General features: G+C 37.2%; 1 protein-coding gene across 3 annotated transcripts in view; it reads right to left on the reverse strand.

Moving 5' to 3' along the window:
• Positions 1-19,654, reverse strand: part of KCNIP4 (potassium voltage-gated channel interacting protein 4) — a 281,459-nt gene that overhangs the window by 10,888 nt on the left and 250,917 nt on the right. For all 3 annotated transcript variants that reach the window (XM_042812623.1, XM_042812624.1, XM_042812625.1), the window contains 2 exons: positions 8,900-8,969; positions 3,670-3,740 (listed from right to left, as the gene is read on the reverse strand). In XM_042812623.1, the coding sequence (XP_042668557.1) occupies positions 3,670-3,740; positions 8,900-8,969 (141 nt within the window). The remainder of the gene's footprint in view (positions 1-3,669; positions 3,741-8,899; positions 8,970-19,654) is intronic.

Consider the following 19,654-nt stretch of genomic DNA (forward strand, 5'->3'; position numbering starts at 1 on the left):
TAATACACGAGTCTTGAAAAGAGTTTTGCTCAACTTATCTTGTCTACATCCCAAGGACTAATTGAGGGTCATAGAGTCAAATCTCCAAACAGCTCTTTAACAGCGTGCTATAAAGAATTAAAATGTCTGAGAAATTTAGAACAGATTTGATCACATTACAGCATTAGCAATTAGCCTTTTTGATTCAGTACTATTCATATTTTTCTGCACTATTTTACTTCCTTTCTGATGCCATGTTTCTTGAATTCTTCTGCAGAGGTCTCCAATAACTTTATTTTCTTAAAATAATATGTTTAACACCTCTTGACACCATATGTTTAACAACTCTTGACATCAGCAACATCTGGGTCTGTTCAGCCTTGAGAAAAGAAGACTGAGAGGGGACCTGATCCAGGTCTATAACATCTAAGGTTTGGGGGGCAGAATGGCGAGGACGGACTCTTTCCAGTGGTGAGTGGAGACAGGACAAGGGGAAACGGCTGGAAACTGCAGCATAGGAAGTTCCGCACAAATGTGCGCAAGAACTTCTTTACAGTGAGGTGACGGAGCACTGGAACAGGCTGCCCAGGGAGGTGGTGGAGTCTCCTTCTCTGGAGATGTTCAAGACCTGCCTGGATGCCTACCTGTGCGACCTGCTGTAGGGAACCTGCTTTGGCAGGGGGTTGGACTCGATGATCTCTGGAGGTCCCTTCCAACCCCTACAATTCTGTGATTCTGTGATTTATTCCAATGCTTAGAGTGGTGAGGCACTGGAACAGGCTGCCCAGAGAAGTAATGGCCGCCCCATTCCTGGTGGTTGGATGGGGCCCTGGGCAGCCTGATCTACTGAGTGGAACCCCTGCCCATGGCAAGGAGGTTGGAACTAGTTTGACTTTAAGCCAACCCAAGCCATTTGATGATTCTTAAATAATATCTACTTTCCTTTTCCTTATTATTTCTCTTTCTTCCTTTCTTTGAGGCACCCACTCATACGCTAGTAGTCTTCCTGATAACTCATAATCTTCCAGGTGTATGCTCCAAGCTTTGCAAGACTGGGTCACCTCCTTCCCTATTGCATCAATGCATTTGGGAATCATACCCAGATCAATCCAGGCACACTGCCTTTGTCTGAGAGTTCTCTGGAGTTCTCTGGTTCAGGAACTATAAAAAGGACTTACCACGAAAGGAGGTTATGATGAGCTGCATAAGGACCCTTTAGGACAGGATATATTTTCTACATATTTAATTCCATAAAATTTAAGAATATAATAGTAAAACCATTTAGAAATAGAGCATTAGATTCAGTGGTCATAGACTGAATCCACACAGTGTTTTGGGCTAGATCTTCAAACAGTGAAAGTCTCTGGATGGTGGAAGGAGTGGTGCATGCCAGGAGTGGTGCAGCTATGGTGTTAAGCTAGTGATGCAATACAGAATGCTACAATGGAGCAATAGTAGTTAGGGCAGCAAATAAACTCAGATGGAGTCTGCCATGGAAGCACACCAAGTGTGGGTTCTTTGATATTTGCCTTTATTCCTTTTCACAGCCCTTTATTTCCAATCCTCTGGCTCCCTACTGAGCCTCCCAGTACCTGTGAAGACTTTGATTAAAGGGGTCTAACAGGGAACGTTAGTTACAGACATAGTGGGGCACAGATGCAGTTAAGACAGAAAGGGTCACCAATGAACTGCAGGAATTGCTTTTGAGAGGAACTGTATTTATGTGTAGCTGTTTTACACTGTCTGGTATCAGAACTCTTGTGAGATCCCCACTGCCATGTGAAGAACTGGCTGCTTACATATCAAATTTTCCTGTCCTTTTCACACAGAAGAGAGTCGAAGAGCATTTTTTCTTCACAGATCACAGACCATTATACTAAACTGTATTTAGTCCTACACTGTGATGTAAAAAGAAGTCTGGAATGAATCATTACTTGTTCACCAAATTTTTAAATCACACCACCATTCCTTTACTCTTTGTGCCAGTGGGTTTTCTGTGTCTTTTTGGTTTATGTGGTTTTTTGGGTGGTTTTTTTTTTTGGTTAATGGGAATTAACTGGAGTGTAGATTTGTATAGAAAATATATGGTTGTATCTAAGATTAAAAGGATCAGGAAAAAAAATAATGTGATTTTTCCCATTTCATGAAACCCACGATTCACAGCTACTTTCACATGGTTAGAAAAAATCTAAACATTTTTAACATTAGAGGGATGCTTTTAGAGTGGTTACTGTACTGTTTGTAAGTATGAAGCTGCTACACGGCACAGTGACACTGAAGCAGGGTCTTTTGACTGCACTAGAATTACACTGGGCTTACAATTAGTGCAAATGAGATCAAAGTCTGGGTCAATTTATTTGAATCGATACTGTACCAAAGTACACTGGAAAATGTCTGTTCTGGCAATGATAAAAAAATGCCACTTCTTTTATTTTCCTATTTTCCTCTATTCCAAAGCTCTTTTGTACATGGAGCTGCACTTGAGATATTCAAATCTATTTAAAAAAGGCTTTACATCTACTTCATTTCTTAAGGCTTTGTCTTTGAGATACAAATGTGAACAAATTGTCTACAAAGATTACAAAAGCTTCTTTTGTTCTCATTTTCCCTAATGAAAACAGCAGAAATGTTTCTTAAATATTGATGCTAAAAATACTTTCCAGCACTGCTGTTGCTGTTACTGATATTACCAGGATTCCTTGTAGAATTAGCCTCATAGAGAAGACGTGAATAAAAGCTCCATTTCTGCTTCCAGTTTTACATGGAGCCCATTGATTTCAGCTGCCTGGAAGAAGGCAGATGGGGTTTGTGTTTTTCAAGTAAATGCAAATATCCCCCACAAAATGCTCTGGTTATGTTCCCAGCTGAGGTTTAGATTTGCAATCACAGTGCATCTGCTTGGCAAGGATTCTTCCATATTACATCAATGATAAAACAATAAAAAATTTTAAAAAAGATTTTCCTTCAAATAATAAAAACATATATAGAGCATTTAAACAAATTTCCAGCAGTTAAACTGAATTCCAAACCAATCTCAGGTTGTAAGGATACCATCTGTCCATTGAAAAAAAAAGCAAAACATTTAATTCTTAAAGAAAGGGCTTAAAGTAAGGGCTTCTTTTCAGCACCACTTGCTTTCATTTAACTGCTGCAGGGAGTTGCCTTTTTTATCATGGTTTTGTGTCAGTGACGTCAGCCTTCGCAGGTGGTGACATCAGCCTCAGCAGGGAAAGACAGAATTTTTAAAAAACAGATTGGGCAGGTAAATGGAGGAAGAATTTGTTTTAAACATTTGTGCTTTTAAATACTATATATGTTTGTAGAACCTCCTCCTGGAAATAACAGAGTGTATAAGCAATCCTATTTTGTCTGAATCATCCTTGCAACTTTAGCTGGATCACAGTCTTTCTCATCTTGAAAGCAGGGGAAAAGATAAGGATTCTGTTATGCAACTATTGAATAAGTTGACTTACCTTTTAATGAGCAAATTTACAAAAAACGTTACATAGCTTGGTTTGAGTTACATTTCTGGGATATACGATTGTAAAATAATAACAATTTTGTTACCATGTCAAAAACTTGAGTCTTTTTATGTGATCCATATAATATAACCAATCACATTCAGCTTCACTGCAAAGAATATTAAAACATTAAAGAAAATGTAGAGAAAGATATAACAGTATCACTCACCTCAAAACTTACAGATCCATTGTGATCAGTGTCAAATGCATTAAACAGAAAATGTGCATAAGTTGTGGAATCTACAATTTAAAACAATAAAAATGTGTCATAGTAAGCACATCTTCATAGTAAGCACATCTTATTCAGTGAAAATAATTATTGGAAGATATATTTTGACACCAACTAAAATTAAAATTTCAAATCACTTCGAACTTTTTTGGGGAGGCAGGATGGATGGGGTAAATTAGAAGATTAAGTATATGTGCAACTAGACCTGAAAGGAAATTCTGAAAGTATAGGCTAGAATATCTTTATTCATTTTCATTACTATTGCTGCATGCAAACGATTAATCACTGAGATCTGAACAAGTGGTTAAGAAGTCACGTTATGGTACTCTGAAACAGTCTGCATCAATGGGAATGCTACTTTATCAGTTAAATGACCATAATGGGAGATCTTTCTCATGTGCTAAAGAAGAAAAATGTGTTCATTTGTCACTTTAAGTGAGGGAAGCAGGCACTGCCATCTGTGCACTTGGCGTATGGCTTTTACTCTGGCAACAGGCAGATTGTTTTAATTGAAGATGAGCGGGTCAGAAGCTGCTGCTGCTCTGGGGCTTCGCACAACAAACTGGCATAGGGAAATGCAGAAGATGAGATTTCAGAGTCGCTTCAGCAGCATCTGCCACCCATCTGGCTGTTCAGTACTTGTCAACAGCCACAGGTGAGAGACCCATAGCTGGAATGCTGCTCAATTTCCATTTTACAAAAACTAGGTGCTTAAAAACCATGAACATGAGTGGCTGTGACTAAGTGAAGAGGTCAATAATATTCTGAAAGGTGGTTGAACGAGTGATGTCTTCACTAATTGTTCACTTTTCAAGCCTTTTTGACTTCTTATCAAGTCGTTTTGGAAACACTATACAGCATCCATGTATCTTTCCATTTCCACCAGATTCCTTCCAAGAGACACAAGCTGGTCCAGGAGTAATATATTTTGAACAGAAACTCAAAACTATGCTTCACAGATTCAGACCAAGTAAGCGATGTCTCTGGTCTTCAATATGTTAATTTAATAAAACACAACTGTAATAAGAACAAACCTTGCAGCTTTCAAACCTTATGTCTTTTAACATGTTTCAGAGAATTTCCTCCCCAAAATTTAGAAATTCTGTAGAGATAGTCGTTCAGTCATCCATGATGCCAGCCATCAGTGTGGTTGCTTAAGCAGGCGAATTTCCACTTTAACTGAAAAATGTAAACTTCTTTACTAAAGTTTATGATGTTTAGAATTTTAATTCTCCTATTTTTTAAAATCTACTGAGACATATGTTGTACAACAATACAGTACACAAATCTTCAGAAAAAAAAAAAAACATCATAGAGGCATAATTACTGTAAATTGAATTTTAAATACCGTCCAATTCTCTTGGCACTCATTTCTTGAAAACGTGTGAAATATTCCTAATCATTTTCTGTGTATTTACATTTTGTTTGTGCATGTAATTTTAGTCTGAAATTTTGTCTTCTAAAGCACTGCAGGATGAGGTACTCTGGTGTTTTAATTACAGCTACTTAATGTGATCCCCATACACATCTTGAACATTAATCACTTTAGACAAAAGCTTCACTTTTTAAGTCAGATGTGTTTTCATTTCAAGGATCTGATACAACTTGTACGTTAAATTGATATTTTGACAGGTTGAGGCAGGAACAGATAATATATCAGAATTCTTTTGAAATACATCATTAAAACATTTTAAATATCAGACCAAAAAACGGTAATCATTATATATCCAAGAGTAAGCCTTAGAAAACCATGAACATAATCCATTTTTTTCTTAACTGAAGAGCACAATAATTGTTCAATGTGCGGATTCCTATCTGTGACCTGCACGGCTGAAGAACAAATCCCAATGTTTTTTTCTCAGACAACCTGTTGTGTGCATGCAGGGAAGCTACTGGGGCCTAGTCATTCACCAGTATAGCACTGTCTTTCTCATTTTCTAGAAAGTTAATTTTCTATTTTTCTATCTTTTGGGCATGGAAAACTTTTCAGAAAGCTATTCCTGCCTTTTGAAATACACTGATTTTACTACAATTCTGCGTCATCTCCTTTGATATTCTTGTAGATCCTGTGTCCCTAGTCCTGGTTAGTCCTTGACATCACTTGATAAAGTTGCTGGATGAAATCAGCAGATCATGATTTGATAATTGCTTGATCACTCTAAGGCTTAAAATGTTACTCAATATCATTCCTTTTATTCAGGTGATATGTACTGTTTTAATTACAAATTCTGGTGTGTCAGTTTTTTGATTATGTGAACATTTGTGGCACACATCTACATGTATGATGTTTTAACATGGGGACATACGAATACATTGCTTTTGCTGTTGTGATTTTAAATATTTTTCAATATTCACATGCAAAAGCAGTGTTTCAAGTTCAGCTGAAATTCAGAGGCCTTCACTGCACACAGCACATTGGCATTACACTCACAGGTGAAACATCAGACTGGCTGCTTAACTAGAAGCTTCAATACGGTGATTTCACTCTGCAGTTAACAGGCTATATTAATGGTTCTTGGAAGACATCTTGTCTACTGTGGGAAACCAAGAACAGACTTGGGTTTTCAAACCTCTCAAAAAATAGCAGAAGTCAGCAAGGCATCTGCAAAACATATCAAAACCTACAGAAAATGCTATAAGTCTCATTGCGCCTGCAAAAACAATAGAATTGCTGCTGTGAGCTGTTACTCTTGTGAGGACAATCAGCTCTTCTGCTGTGTCCTCTGATTATTCTTCCTGCAATTTTGAGGAAAACTGCATAGTGCTTTCACATTTATTTACACTGTCTTCATGGATTCTTTAGCAGTCGGCCTTCATGTGGAGGATGTGGACCATAGGCAGTGAGTGGAATAAGCTTCTGGTGGTCACTTCTTGTTGCAATTCATTGAGAATCTCTAAAACTGCTTTACTGAAAAAGCTAAAATGCTGTTAGCATGTACAGCAGCATCTACTGCAGATGAATTATCTGGATTTGATATTTTAGTACCATGCTAAAATTGTAATACATGGGGTTTCTATAAAAATAATTCTGATTCAGTAAAGCAAAGTTGCTGTGCAGGTGACAGGAAATGTAGTGTATTAGCACCTCTGAAGCAAACAGGAGTTTTGAATTTGATTTTGGGGTTAAGTTCACTTCATGGACTCAAAACTGAAAAGAAGCTAATGATTTATAGTAGTCTATTGGATCCTGGTTTTCTTAGGGATTCTTTTTACTATGTCTTCCCAAAATTAAATAAAGAAAAAGAAAAAAGCATATTTTCATTCCAAAAAGTACAGTACCATTGTCAGCTCTGAATACTGTTGCCACTGCTGCCGACAAGCCATAGGATTTGCAGAGCTCACTGCAGGACCAAGGCCAGGCAGGCTCATGCTGCATGGGCTCCTCTTAACCTGCCTGCAGCTTTGTCTTTGTTTTCCCCTGCGTAGCTGTGGCAACTGCTTCTCTGATCAGCCACGTTTCTGAGGCCGATTGGTTTTGCTTTTATGGTACAACTCTAAAAACACACAGTTATTCTAGGCTGTAATGCTGGCGTGGGTAGGATGTGGGAGGGGATGGGGCACAGGCTGGAACTGGAGAACCTACAGCCATAATGGTCTCACCTGGAGCCTGGTGAAGAAAAACAGATGTGGAGCTGGACAAGAGTGGTATTAGGGGTAGCAAGAAACAAGGAAATAGTAAAAGATGCCATTCAATAAATTTAGAAGTAACATAGAGCTGAAAACCAGAAAGGTACACAAATGATCCGAAGTGAATCCTAGAACAAAGACCGAAAAAGCACCAACAAAAGTATCAGATTCCTTGTGGGAGAATTCTGCATGCTGACTCCTCACTTTCTCCCACAAATGACACCACTCCTCGAAAGGTCCAGAGGAGCAGGGGGCAGGTGAGCATAAGACAAGGAAATGGGGTAGCAACTAATTAGTGTCTGTGTAGCAATTTTAATTTTAATTTTACTAATGTTCTCACTGTTTCTTTGTAACAGTTAGCTCTGGACTAAGAAAGGCTATACTTTTGAGAATGCACTTATTCTAACAATAAATCTATTTGTGTAAAAGTTGTTCTTTCTTTTTGCCCATGAACTATTTTGAGTGTAACAATAAGATTTTTTTTATTCTTATAATTTTAAGTGCAGTAAAGGTGTAGTAAACCACATACGGAGTGGTTGTTTTCACCAGCCAGAGTGGTTAGAAAACGCAATATCTGAAACTGTAATTAGCTGGGCTTAAAAGCTTAGATGCAGAAATAATCAGTAAGTGGGTCAATTCTTCTAGCCTCTTGTTCTTCCCTATTGATTGTGCCTACTTGCTGAGGATTCCAGTGATGGTAATCCACAATGAATGCTGCTCTTTACCTTGTAGGTTTTTATTTAAAATGAAACTAATTGGAAAAGCTTTTGTTCCCACCAATTAAGTTGAGGGGGTTTCTGATTTTTTTTTTACGTGCATGAAAAGAAAGAGCTATGAAGAGCTACGAACAGTCCTATGCTAGCATGCAAATCTCAAGAGTTGTGGGAAAAGATGAAGAGGCAGGACTGAAGAGCTGTAGGAAAATAGGAAGAGGGAGGACTGAATGGTAAAGGTAAGCAGAAGAAAAGAGGGGAAAACTATTCAAACTAAAAAATAATCTGAGTTTCTATGCAAAAAGAAAAAGTGAAATGTTTTGTGTTGCCTTCGTTGCACTGAAAGATAATGAAGAAATAGAAATTACTGAAGGCCCTGGAAGCCATTGCACTGAAATTAAGCATAGCAGAAAAAACCTTTGTTTATGTAAAGAAACTCCATGAAAGTCAAGGGAGTTCTCCCACTGATACTAGATTTTAATTTGACCCACAAGACTAGTACCTCCTACAGATTTCAATCCTACTGTGAGAGGTTTTGTGGAGTGAAAGAGAATGGAAAAGAATGCATAGGAAGTTTGAAAGGAAATAACCTACTTCAAAGATACCCAAATACAGGTGGCATCTTCGTAACAGCAGGTTGACTTCATGTAGATGTTGCATTTCCTTCAGAAACTTACACTTTTAAATGTGTCCAATAAGTACCCCAAGAGTTAAACAGAGCCTGAGACAACGACAGTTTCTTAATTTGAATAGGGTCTTTTGTCACACTTATAAGTAAACAAACATGCCACAATGCACTGCTGTACTAGTGAGGGCTGCCAAGTACTCACCTCCCTGTGGAAAGAACTGAGAGTAAATCTCTTTGAAGGTCTCTTCATTGACAACACCACTGGGACATTCCTGGAAGAAGTTAGAGACAATAAATAATGTGGAATCTGTTTCAGGCAAGCCCTGTGTTAAAAGACCACATAGAATATGTGTGAACCTAAAAGTTCAACATTCTACATGAGCCTGATTTCACTCTAACAATATTAATGCATCACTTTGAAATGCCTTCCTAAAGAGTTCCCATTGGACAATTTTTTTTTCTGTGCCATTTCTTCTCAACTTCAGCATATAGAACTGAGTGACAGCATGAGCAGCAGCCACTGTGCTGCAGAGCCAGGTGTCAATGTCACCACTGGTCATGGGCAAGCAGCACCTGTGTGGCACAGAAACAGAGCAGGAAGCTAAACTGCATTTGCAGTTCAGTATCAAAATCAAAATAAGCAGTCATAGTGTAGCTGATGAGTTACAGTTAGTATGTTCAGAAAACTCCACCTCAGAAGGTCTTTCTCAAGCCTTGCAGATCCTTCTGCCTCTTTACATCTTGTTTATAAACTGAAATATGTAAGGAAGAATGAGCAGAATCTGTCACAGCAGGGTGTAGTCAGAGAAAACAAAGTGAAACAAAGGGGAAGAAAAGAGGATTAGAGCAGTCACTTTATAAAAATGAATTATGTAAAGAGGTAGGAAAAACAAGGAATACAATATCAGTTACTAAGTCATGCAGTAAAAATCAAAGGCAAGACTCTGGAGTCAAGTCCCAAACTTTCCAGACTGAGCAGATGATTTCAGACAATGCACATAATTCCATTTTGCCTTAATTCCTTCTTCAATGCAGTGGGTGAAAAAAAAGCCTGGCAAGCTCTATAAGACAGAAGTATGCCTGGAAACAAAGTAAGGGAAGAAAAGTCAGTTAAGGTTCATATATATATATTTGTCAAGTGCTATGCAATTCACACTCATATGTGATCCTATTCTGGAGCACTGGGGAAAGGAAGTAGCTTCATATGAAGATAAAGAACAGTGTAACATCATTTGCCAGTGTAATAACAGCTTTTCCTGTGACAAATGACATTTCTATTAGATCAAATAAGGAACAAGAAGATATTCATAGCTTTGACAGCTTATGTGAAGAAACAAACAGTGTCATCTCACTAATTGAGAAATGATGCACTGCCTGAAAAAACCCATGTCAGATCTATACATGTTGGATTATTTTGACTGATGTCACCCTCAACCAAAATTTTGATTTACGTCACTTGCCCTCAGCCAAAATCAGACCTTAAGTTCCTGATAAGTGGGAGCATGCAAATACATAGTAAGAAACAATTGTTTGATCAGAACAGGTAGACAAAGGGCAGGCATGGAGACATAAGTACAAAATGACTTGTGTATGGCCACAGAGGCTGTCACTGATGCAAGCGGAATGAAAGTGCAGGTAATGAATAACTTCTTGAATTTATCTAGGTAGGTTCTCTGTATTTAGCTCTTCTCTTTGTCACAGCATTGCCAGTAACGGCTTACATTTTCCATCCACAGAATGTAAACCCTGAAATATTGGCCAATTACGCTTAGAAAAAACAGTTAGTTTCAAACTTTTCTTTTTTAAGCTTGGAGCTTTCTTCTGAGACTCTACAAGATGCAAACAGTTTTTCCTTGAGCAATTTGAATCTAAATACATATCTAGTGAACATCATTTACCTCCAATAACATTCTTTTGCTGTCTCATAAATCTGGCATTATTGAATTTATCAAGAGATTTCTCCATTTCTGTAAAAGGCATTTAATATTGTAATTGTTAAGTATTCCCCATGGCTTTATATCAAGTTATTGCTGACTTCTTCCATTGTACCAACTGCAATTTAAAAAAAAAAATGTTTCTAATTTTTCATTTAACTCTTATGAAGCAATATAATTAAATAGTTTGAAAGAAAAATTTTAGACGTTTAAACCATTTCCCATATTCTTTTTTTTCCCTCCAAATGTATATATAATTTATTTTGTTACAGAAAATTTGTTTGACAGTCCTTTAAAATTGCATTAGATTGCATTATGTGTTCCTTGTGGAAGAAAAGGAAAGGAGCATAAATTCATCTTGAACTGTTCTTCCTGAGTCCTGTCCTCTCTGCTTTAAAGAGAAAATAAGATAGACTGGCAGAGAGAACAGAGATAGAGAATAATAAATATGCTCTGCCTTTTGATGGTCTCTCCTGCTTGCTGTTTTACTGCTGGGAAATTACACTTCCAGCACATGGTCTTATGAAGTACTCCAAAACCTGTAAATTATTTACAAGCTTCATGTTGTCTAAGCTGTCTTTTTTTTTTAAAGTATTTCTAAGAATATTGCACTGGGCAGATTTATCTCTACCACTTAATCAACACCCATTTTAGACAGGAGACAAAAAAAGAAAAACAGTGAAGGGAAAAGGGAACAAAGCAGAAAAAAAACACCAAGCTCATAAATTTGTCAGTACAATAAATATTTTTTTAATGCTGGATTAAGCTGTATTACAAACTTTGGCAATTTTAAATATATTTAACTTACAGGCTTTTGTATGTCAACTTTCCCATCCAATTTTGTTCTGCTTGATTTCAGATATATGTTCATGTGTATCAACTTAATTGTCTCTGACTAACAATATTTTCTTTTTTTGCATAGACTTCTATTCTGACTGAAAACTTAAAAGTACCATGAATGCACAATGTAATGAAAATTGTAAACATAATTCTGAAATATCCTTTGAAGTTAGTTCTAACAAAACCCATGCAACTCAAGCCCACAGTGACTTTTCATAGCCTGGTCCAGTTCTTAATTTTTCATTTGAATATAACAGGACTTTGACAAAATCAGCATGAGAACGTTAAAAAATTGTCTTAATTTAACAACATAATCTAGGCCAAATTAATAATGAAATACAGGCCAACATTCACATCATGAAGTACGATCAGAACTGCAATGCTCTGCATCTGGAAAGAAATTCTTCCTTGCATCAGAACAAGCTGTGAAGAGATTGGCAGAATGGCACCACTGCCAAAAAGGACGTGGGGTGACAGCAGATGTCGAGTACGAGTCAACAAAGCATTCTTAGTGCAAATAAGTGCATGGCTCCCAAGCCATGGCCAGCTATTGTCTCTCCCTGCTTGTCAGAGTACAGAGCAGAGGCTAAGGGCCCTCCCAGGGATGTGGAGGATCTGAGGAGGGCTCAGCAGCAGGGATGGAAAGTATGTGAAGGGATGGAGAGCTTGGGGCCTGTTTCAAGTAGGTAGGTCAATGCTAAGGGATGAGTCAGCAGCAACCTACCTGAAGAGCAGTAATAGCCAAACCCTTGACTGGGGCAGAAACTTTAACAAAAACAGCCTGAGTTTTGTGAGCTAACACTGGACAGATGAGAAAAACTATTCTATACTTCTTGGTACACTGAATTCTGATATGTTTGAGATAACCCCTAATTTTAGGGAGAATTTGTGCTGTTGATCAGCTTTGGAAAGTCGTTCCATTGCATGTATGGGGCAGAACTTTTCTGTGCACTCTTTGCTTCCAAAGCCGCATCTCTGCAAATTCATTATCTGGGGTTTTTAGTACTGTATAAATTATTGGGAACAAGCCCACTGACACTTAGTTCATAAATTGTTCTTGTCTTCTTCCTTCTGTGAAATAAAATGTGTTCCAAAAGTAGCACATATAAAGAACAAAGGTACAAACCGTGCCTCAGAGGACAAGATAGGGACTTTGGCGAAAGATGTCTAACATGGTCTCATTATGCCTTGGAAGGAGAAAAACAGATAATCTCTCTCTGGAAGGGGCCCGTCACATCTTGACATGCAGGCTGACACATTGCCATTAACAGTACAGGCATACTAAAGGCTTTTGCTAAAATGGATGTGTATGTCAGCTGTTGTGCTTCAGCAGCTGAGTCAAACAGGTATTTGTAGCACAGATATGAGCCTTATAAATCTTAGCAACTGCCACATTCCAAATCTAACTCTGAATCTCTGATACTCAACAGCTTTTGCCAGTTCATGTCAGATAATAGTGTTCTGCTGCTCAGGTAATGGCTCTGTAGCCATGGGTCCTTATGGAAAAAAAGCTGGAATCCCAGCAGCTAGGAGGCTGAGCAGTGACAAAAGCACTGAGGTGAGTGTGGGTGGATGAAAATAACAGAAAAAGTTATCTCAAACAAGGAGTGACACGTTTAAAAAATGGTTTTTAGTTTGTTGAAAAACTAATGTGATTCTAATTGCAGTAGTGATTAGGCTGATAGATCACTAAAATTGCATGTATCCCATGTTTAGATGGGGTAATTGGCTGAGCAGTGAAGTTATAGTGCATGAAGTTATGGTTGTAGAATAAAAATACAAACTACAAGTGACAAAAAGCAACAATGGCATCACGATGATAATTTCCACATCAAGGTTCCCAAGTTTTTAATTTTCCTTCCTACAGCTGCAAATCCACAACAACTTATTTCAAATGGCTCTTTGGAGTGGCTGGTGATTACAGTATTATCACCGTTTACCTTCAACACAGGGTGACCAAAGGTGTTTTTTTGCTTTTCCCCCAATACACCAGCTCCTCCAGAGCTGTCCCTGCTTACTTCTGTTTACATTTTATATGCTTTTTGCTCCCAGCTGTATGCTGAATTCTGTTAGCTCAAGCAGACCCACTAAGGAGGGTATTACATTTAATAAATGTATATAATTCAATATATAGTACATTAATTTATATTCCATATATCACTACTGATTTTACTTGGGAATATCTTTAGTATTAAAAATACATTTACCAATACCAATCAGGCTAAGTTCAAGTTTTGACCTCTGCTAGAACTGCATGCTGTGAATAAGCTTGTAACTTATTGTATTCTAAACAAAACAAAACAGGTAATTTTGTAACTCATTTCTCTATACTAAAAAATAAATCTAACTCAACGTTGATGTATTCATCAGGAATGCATTTCAGTGCCAGCTTATTTTGAAGTGACTAATAGTGTGATTAGCACTGTGTCCTGAAAGCATTCTTAGAATATAGGGTGTTTTATATATTTATACAGAAGTATATATATAGATAGATAGATATAGATATATACATATATATACTTTTTTTCCCTCCAGTAAAAAGGCAGAACACATACCAGAAGTGATCTTACTGACATAAGGGCTGGGTGGCACTGCTGGCCTTCAGATCACATCATTTGGCAACATGGGAGAAACACCAAGAAGAGGAAGAAAAACTACAGCAGCTAAAAAAGTGGCATAAACTTAGGAGTTCAAAGGAGATGATACAGACAAAATGCAGTTTGGGGTGAAAGAAGGGCTTGATTTCACAGTCTGAAATGTAGCTCAAAAGATACATGTAAAAGAGACGCTATGCACCAGATTTTGAAGCAGTCTTAAAGTAATTTGGAGAAGACTTTTTTCTTAAAACATTTGAAATGTGGCTGATCACAAAACTGGAAATTCAGGCAGGGAAAACTAACGTGGGAAACGATAGATAGTACAGAAGATCTTCTTCTTTTCTCATTAATACAGTTTTAAAATTTCCTACATTTATCCCCCTTTTTTCCTGTTCCTTTGCTCTAAATACTTCTAGAAGAGGCACTAACAGAAAAAATGTGGAGATAGGGGAGCAGCTGTTTTCATGGCACACTTAGATATCACCAAGAGGGCAATGAATTCATGGAGACTGAGCTGTAAGTATTGCCCATTAGGTGTTAGTAAAATTTCAAGGGGCTATTTCTTCTATGGATTAAAAGGAAAAGAATCCTGTCCTTCTCATCTGTTATAGACGGTCATTTCTCTGAAACTGCCTCTTTGAACAGAATCTTCTGAACCACTGCATTGTATTTGGGCTCCTCTTTTTGAAACTGGATGAATGGCATTTAATTTCCTTCGTATTGATTTCTCATTCAACACTTCCACATCAAATGGGCGCTTTGAGGAAGTTTTCAGGAAATCAACACATGTATGAGATAATTGCAGTGACTGCAGAAGAGACACCTACTTTGGTTCTTTGATCAGGCAATTATATTCTTCCCCTGCTTCTGTGTTCCTCTTGAGCTTTGCTATCTCTTGCTATAAAAGGTAGTTCGTCAAAGGTCTGGGTGTGGTGGGCAGGACAGCATTTCAAACTCCTCACAAAGGATGAATGTTGGTTTTATTCTTTATTCTATCTTTACACTGAGGCATGGCCTGGTCTATAATACAACAGAACAAGCCCAGACTGTAGTCATCTTTCTTCTGAAAAGTTACATAGGGAGCTGCTTTTAATTACCGAGAAACAAATGCATTTTTCTGACATCTGACAACAATTACTCTAGGGAACATAAGACTCCAGCACTTGCTGCTAACCTACACAAAACTATTTAAGTACAAGCTTAATGCCATTAGGCATTAAGAAAGGCTCTCTCCCTTTCACATCATTGCCATGGAAGTGGCAGCAAAGACTGTATACCTCCTTACTCAGAATAGGAAGATGAGCATAGACAGGCTTCAATAGTAAAGAATTCTTACTCTACCCGACACTGCCTTCTTCATGCCAGTTACCTATAAAATGAGCACGAGTTAATTTTCTCAGAGAGAGAGGATAACTCCTCAAGCAACTCAGAATCATAAACTTGTTACTCTAATCAATTTTTGCATGCCATTAAATAATTAAAATATTTTGCTAACTATCCTAAAATTTTAAAATTACATTCCATATTTATTTTAATTACTGAATTATTAGCATTGTACTGATAAACAAAGAAATTTTAAGTTAGTATGTATCTGTGAATGCCAGAGACACAGGGAATGGAATGGACTCAATTAAGGATTTTCTTTCCTGGTTCAGCTCAATTCATACTTCCTAATTATACTACATCTATTTAAAGTAGAACACATACAAAGTGTAGGACAAAGTGTACTTAAAACACCATTATAGTTAAAGGAATTTCATGTAATTTTTGTTCTATAAATGCTTCCTGGAGTAAAATGAAGATTAATCAGTACATTATTGAAGACTTTCCTGTCTTGTATGAGTTCTGAAAGAGCCTGTACATTGATACACATGAATATATTTGGAAAGTAGACATTTTATAAATCTAAACCACAGGGTGATTTTTGTATGACTTTTGTTTGCTTGTTTTTTTTTTTTGTTTTTTTTTTTTAAATTACTTTTCTTAATAACACTTCCTGAAATTACTCTTATGAAAATTTAACTCTAAGAAAAATTCTATGTACACTATTAATATTTGTGAGATATTATCCCAGCACAAAACCAATATATGTTATATGTATGAATGAGGATGTTTCTAATGACCTATCTCTAGTCTGAAGGATGTAAACTCATTTTCTCTAATGAATAACCTGCACTCAGTGCAATGACATTGCAAACCATTGGTGTTTTTTATTTCAGTTATCGCTTCTACTTTTCATGTTATTGAAAAAGGGAAAGCTATTAACCTCCTGCGTATTGAAATTGAGACTACTGTATTTGATTTTTTGTTTGTTTCTGATTAGATTTCTCATCATAGTTTTCTGACCTGTAAGCTGTAAAATAAAACAAAATAAAATAAAATAAAGCCTTCAAAGCACATTTTCTTTATTGAAATAGTTTTTGTTTTACAATTTGGAAAACAATTGTGGTGCAACCATATAGAAAAATGATATGCTATATCATAAACAGAAAGTAATGAATAAAAATCCTTCCTTTTGATCTTTCTTCGCTGTTCTAAACTGCAGTAGAATTTAGCTAATGACTCACAGGGGCAACATCACAGGTTATTGAATTATCTTTTATTTCACATACGCTGCAGTGGCAACAGCCTGTACCTCTAGGAAAATTGGGGAAACCAATGGATTTGATAGCATCAAATCTCATCTGACTGATCAAGTCAGTCTGCACTGATATTCATTGGTGAGATACGTATAAGAACTGTTCAAGCCTCATCTCATCAGGTAAAACTCAGTGCTTCTTGTTTGAATTTACTGTAATAAGAATTACAATACTGCTTCCCAGTGGCACAGCAGATTTGTTCAAGGTTTTGAATCTCCTACTGAAAGATACTCTAACAATAAGAGGCTTCTTCCCACCCCCTACTTACTATGGCAGTTTCAGAGGAAAACAAGCAGAAACAGAGGAGCTGGCCCACACCCAGCATCTGTGTCTTCACGCAGTAAATAGCTATCAACACTTTGGCTTCATGTCCCATGCAATGGGCTGGGTGCCAGCAGCACTTTTAATCAGCACTGCTCTTCATTTAGCAATGCCCACTAACCACTGTAATTTTCAGTCTCCTATTATTAGCACTGGCACTAAAGCAGCAGTAAATAACATGACTGAAGACCTGAACTTAAAAACTCACTCCAAAGCCTGACAGATCAAAACTTTATGGATGAGTCCCTGGCATCTGAGAAGTGCTTACTGCTTCTGTCCTTGTTTGTCACTACAGGAGGGCATTTTACAATCCTGACTTCACAAATAGGAAGGCACTATAATTAAATTATATGTAGCAGAACCCATGCTTTAAACACTGAGTGGTGCATTTTGCTGTAAACACTTGGCAAAGACAAGGTACTTAGACTCTTGGGAAAAACTGTATGGAGGCAAGCACTGCCTTTCATATAGTTCTATGTGAGTGGTTTTGACCACATCCCTTCAAACCAGTTATGTTCTCAGGTGAGCACAGGAGAAAACCTCTTGCCAGCAAACGCTAATTGCTCAGGTTGATTCGGCCTTAAACCCTCTCAAAAGATATCCTTCAAAAGGATGGAGAACACCATCAGTTCCTACCAGCAGTATGAGCATATATATCAACACCCTACACGAAAACCATGGAAACCTTTATTTTATGTTTCTTACATGAGGGAGTTAGGATTTAGGAGTTCAGTTGGTGCTTTTGTTGGTTATAATAACATTCTTATAGTCTGGAAAATTCTGAGGAGGGAACGATAGAACAACCTTCCTCTGAACAGTCTGATGCTCTCCTGTTAGCAGATTAGCACAATTTTCTACAATTACTAATATTGCATAACCATTATGGAAAGTGAGAAAGCCAGAATTTAGCACAAAATATTTATTAAGCAAACTCACTGTGTCAGGGATAAGACAAAAGAACTATATTTTGTTTAAAATTCCATGGGTTTTATTTTTTTAAAGTTTGTCAGAGTCAACTGTTGGTATTAAGTGCTGACACTGTTTTAATCATTAAATAAGAACTGTGGGTTTTGTACTCCTGGGACTCATCTGAACGTAAGACAATCAGCTTGAAAATCTGTCTTAACTCATAATGTTTCAGCATTTTTCAAAGAGTGGCAGTTCTTTTGTTTCTTCAAAGGCATGCCATGGTAAAGACAGATCAGTATTTGGTTAGTGCTAGCTATGATGAAAAACACTGAAGAATTTCAGCTCCTACAGAATCCTGTCAGCTTGCAGAAATGGCAAAGAGCATAAAATTCAATGCAGCATAGGTTAGAAACTGGAAATCAAACACTGTATTCATTACTTACATTTCATATAGTAATACATTTATCCTTTAACAAAGTTTTTTGCATTCTCTGTTTCTTATAAAACTTTCGTTCAGGAGAAGAACCCAAGCATTGCAAACTAAAGAACAGAAGTAAGTGCTTACTTACATAAATGTAATGTATATGTTATAGCTTGAAGTTGGCATAAATAGGATCTGACCAAGTACAGCAGTGAAAATCACACATAATTGTAGGGTAGTAAAATATGTGAAGCTGCTCTCTGAGGGACATAGGAGATCCACAGGAAGAAATGCTTCTTCCACACTCACAATGAAAAGGCATTTTGCCTTCTCATGGTGGCTCTCTGGCATTCAACATCTGACATGGGTTTTTCTCTTCATGTCACAAAACCTCACATCTGAGCTTGTCCAACCTGCCAGCACACTACATCTACATTTCTCTTAGTCTGTAACCCAAAGAAGTTATCCCAGAGCATAGGTCCATGACATGGAGAACACACCTGACCGGTAGAATTGCCCTTTTCAAGGTGATCATGGAAGGGCCAGAGCAGGCTTTATGGCAAGGCATGCCTTCGAGAAAGAGGAACAAAAAGCTCCATAAAATGATGAAAGATATACTATAGCTACTTTACAAATGAGATATTGTTTCTATAACTCAGTAAAAGATATGAAAAAAACATCAAAAAGCGATTAGAAGTTTAGACAGGGATATAAATTAGTAACAATTTTAAGCACAGTAAAAATCTAAGTAAGCTACATGAATCAATTTCCTTTCGACTGTTTTGAAGCCTTCACTGTTTTGTAGGTAGATACTCGGTACACTGGGTTCTCATCTTTGGCAGCATTTCTAAAATTTGTCAAGTAAGTCAAATCACTGGAATTGAATACCAAAATAATTCTAAATAAATGGTGACCAATAGTTGCTGAGATATTTTTTGTGAAAATGAACAGCTCAGAGAAATAAAAAAAGAAGCTGAAGAAATCTCCCAGCTAACACAGATGAGCGAAAAAGATAACTAGAGAATCAGGCACATGTGGAAAAGAGTTATGCATCATAGAGTGTAGGCATAAGACAGAAATTTCATTTCTCATAGGGGTATCAGTCCCTAAGGAGATTCATTGAGGATGAAATTGCTTGGCATAAAAACTTCTTGCAAAACCTTCTAAGTTTATGGCACATAAAACTTTTCTCTGTTCCATAACAGCAGCTTCTGAGAACAAAATGAAAAAACATGGCTTTTATAGCTTAAGCTGCATTACAGGGGGATGACACTACATCTCTTATGCAATGGAGCA

Source organism: Centrocercus urophasianus, unplaced genomic scaffold, assembly GCF_019232065.1.
Source record: "Centrocercus urophasianus isolate 14NV4802_14NV808 unplaced genomic scaffold, USGS_Curo_1.0 seq_13, whole genome shotgun sequence".
Lineage (NCBI taxonomy): Eukaryota > Metazoa > Chordata > Aves > Galliformes > Phasianidae > Centrocercus > Centrocercus urophasianus.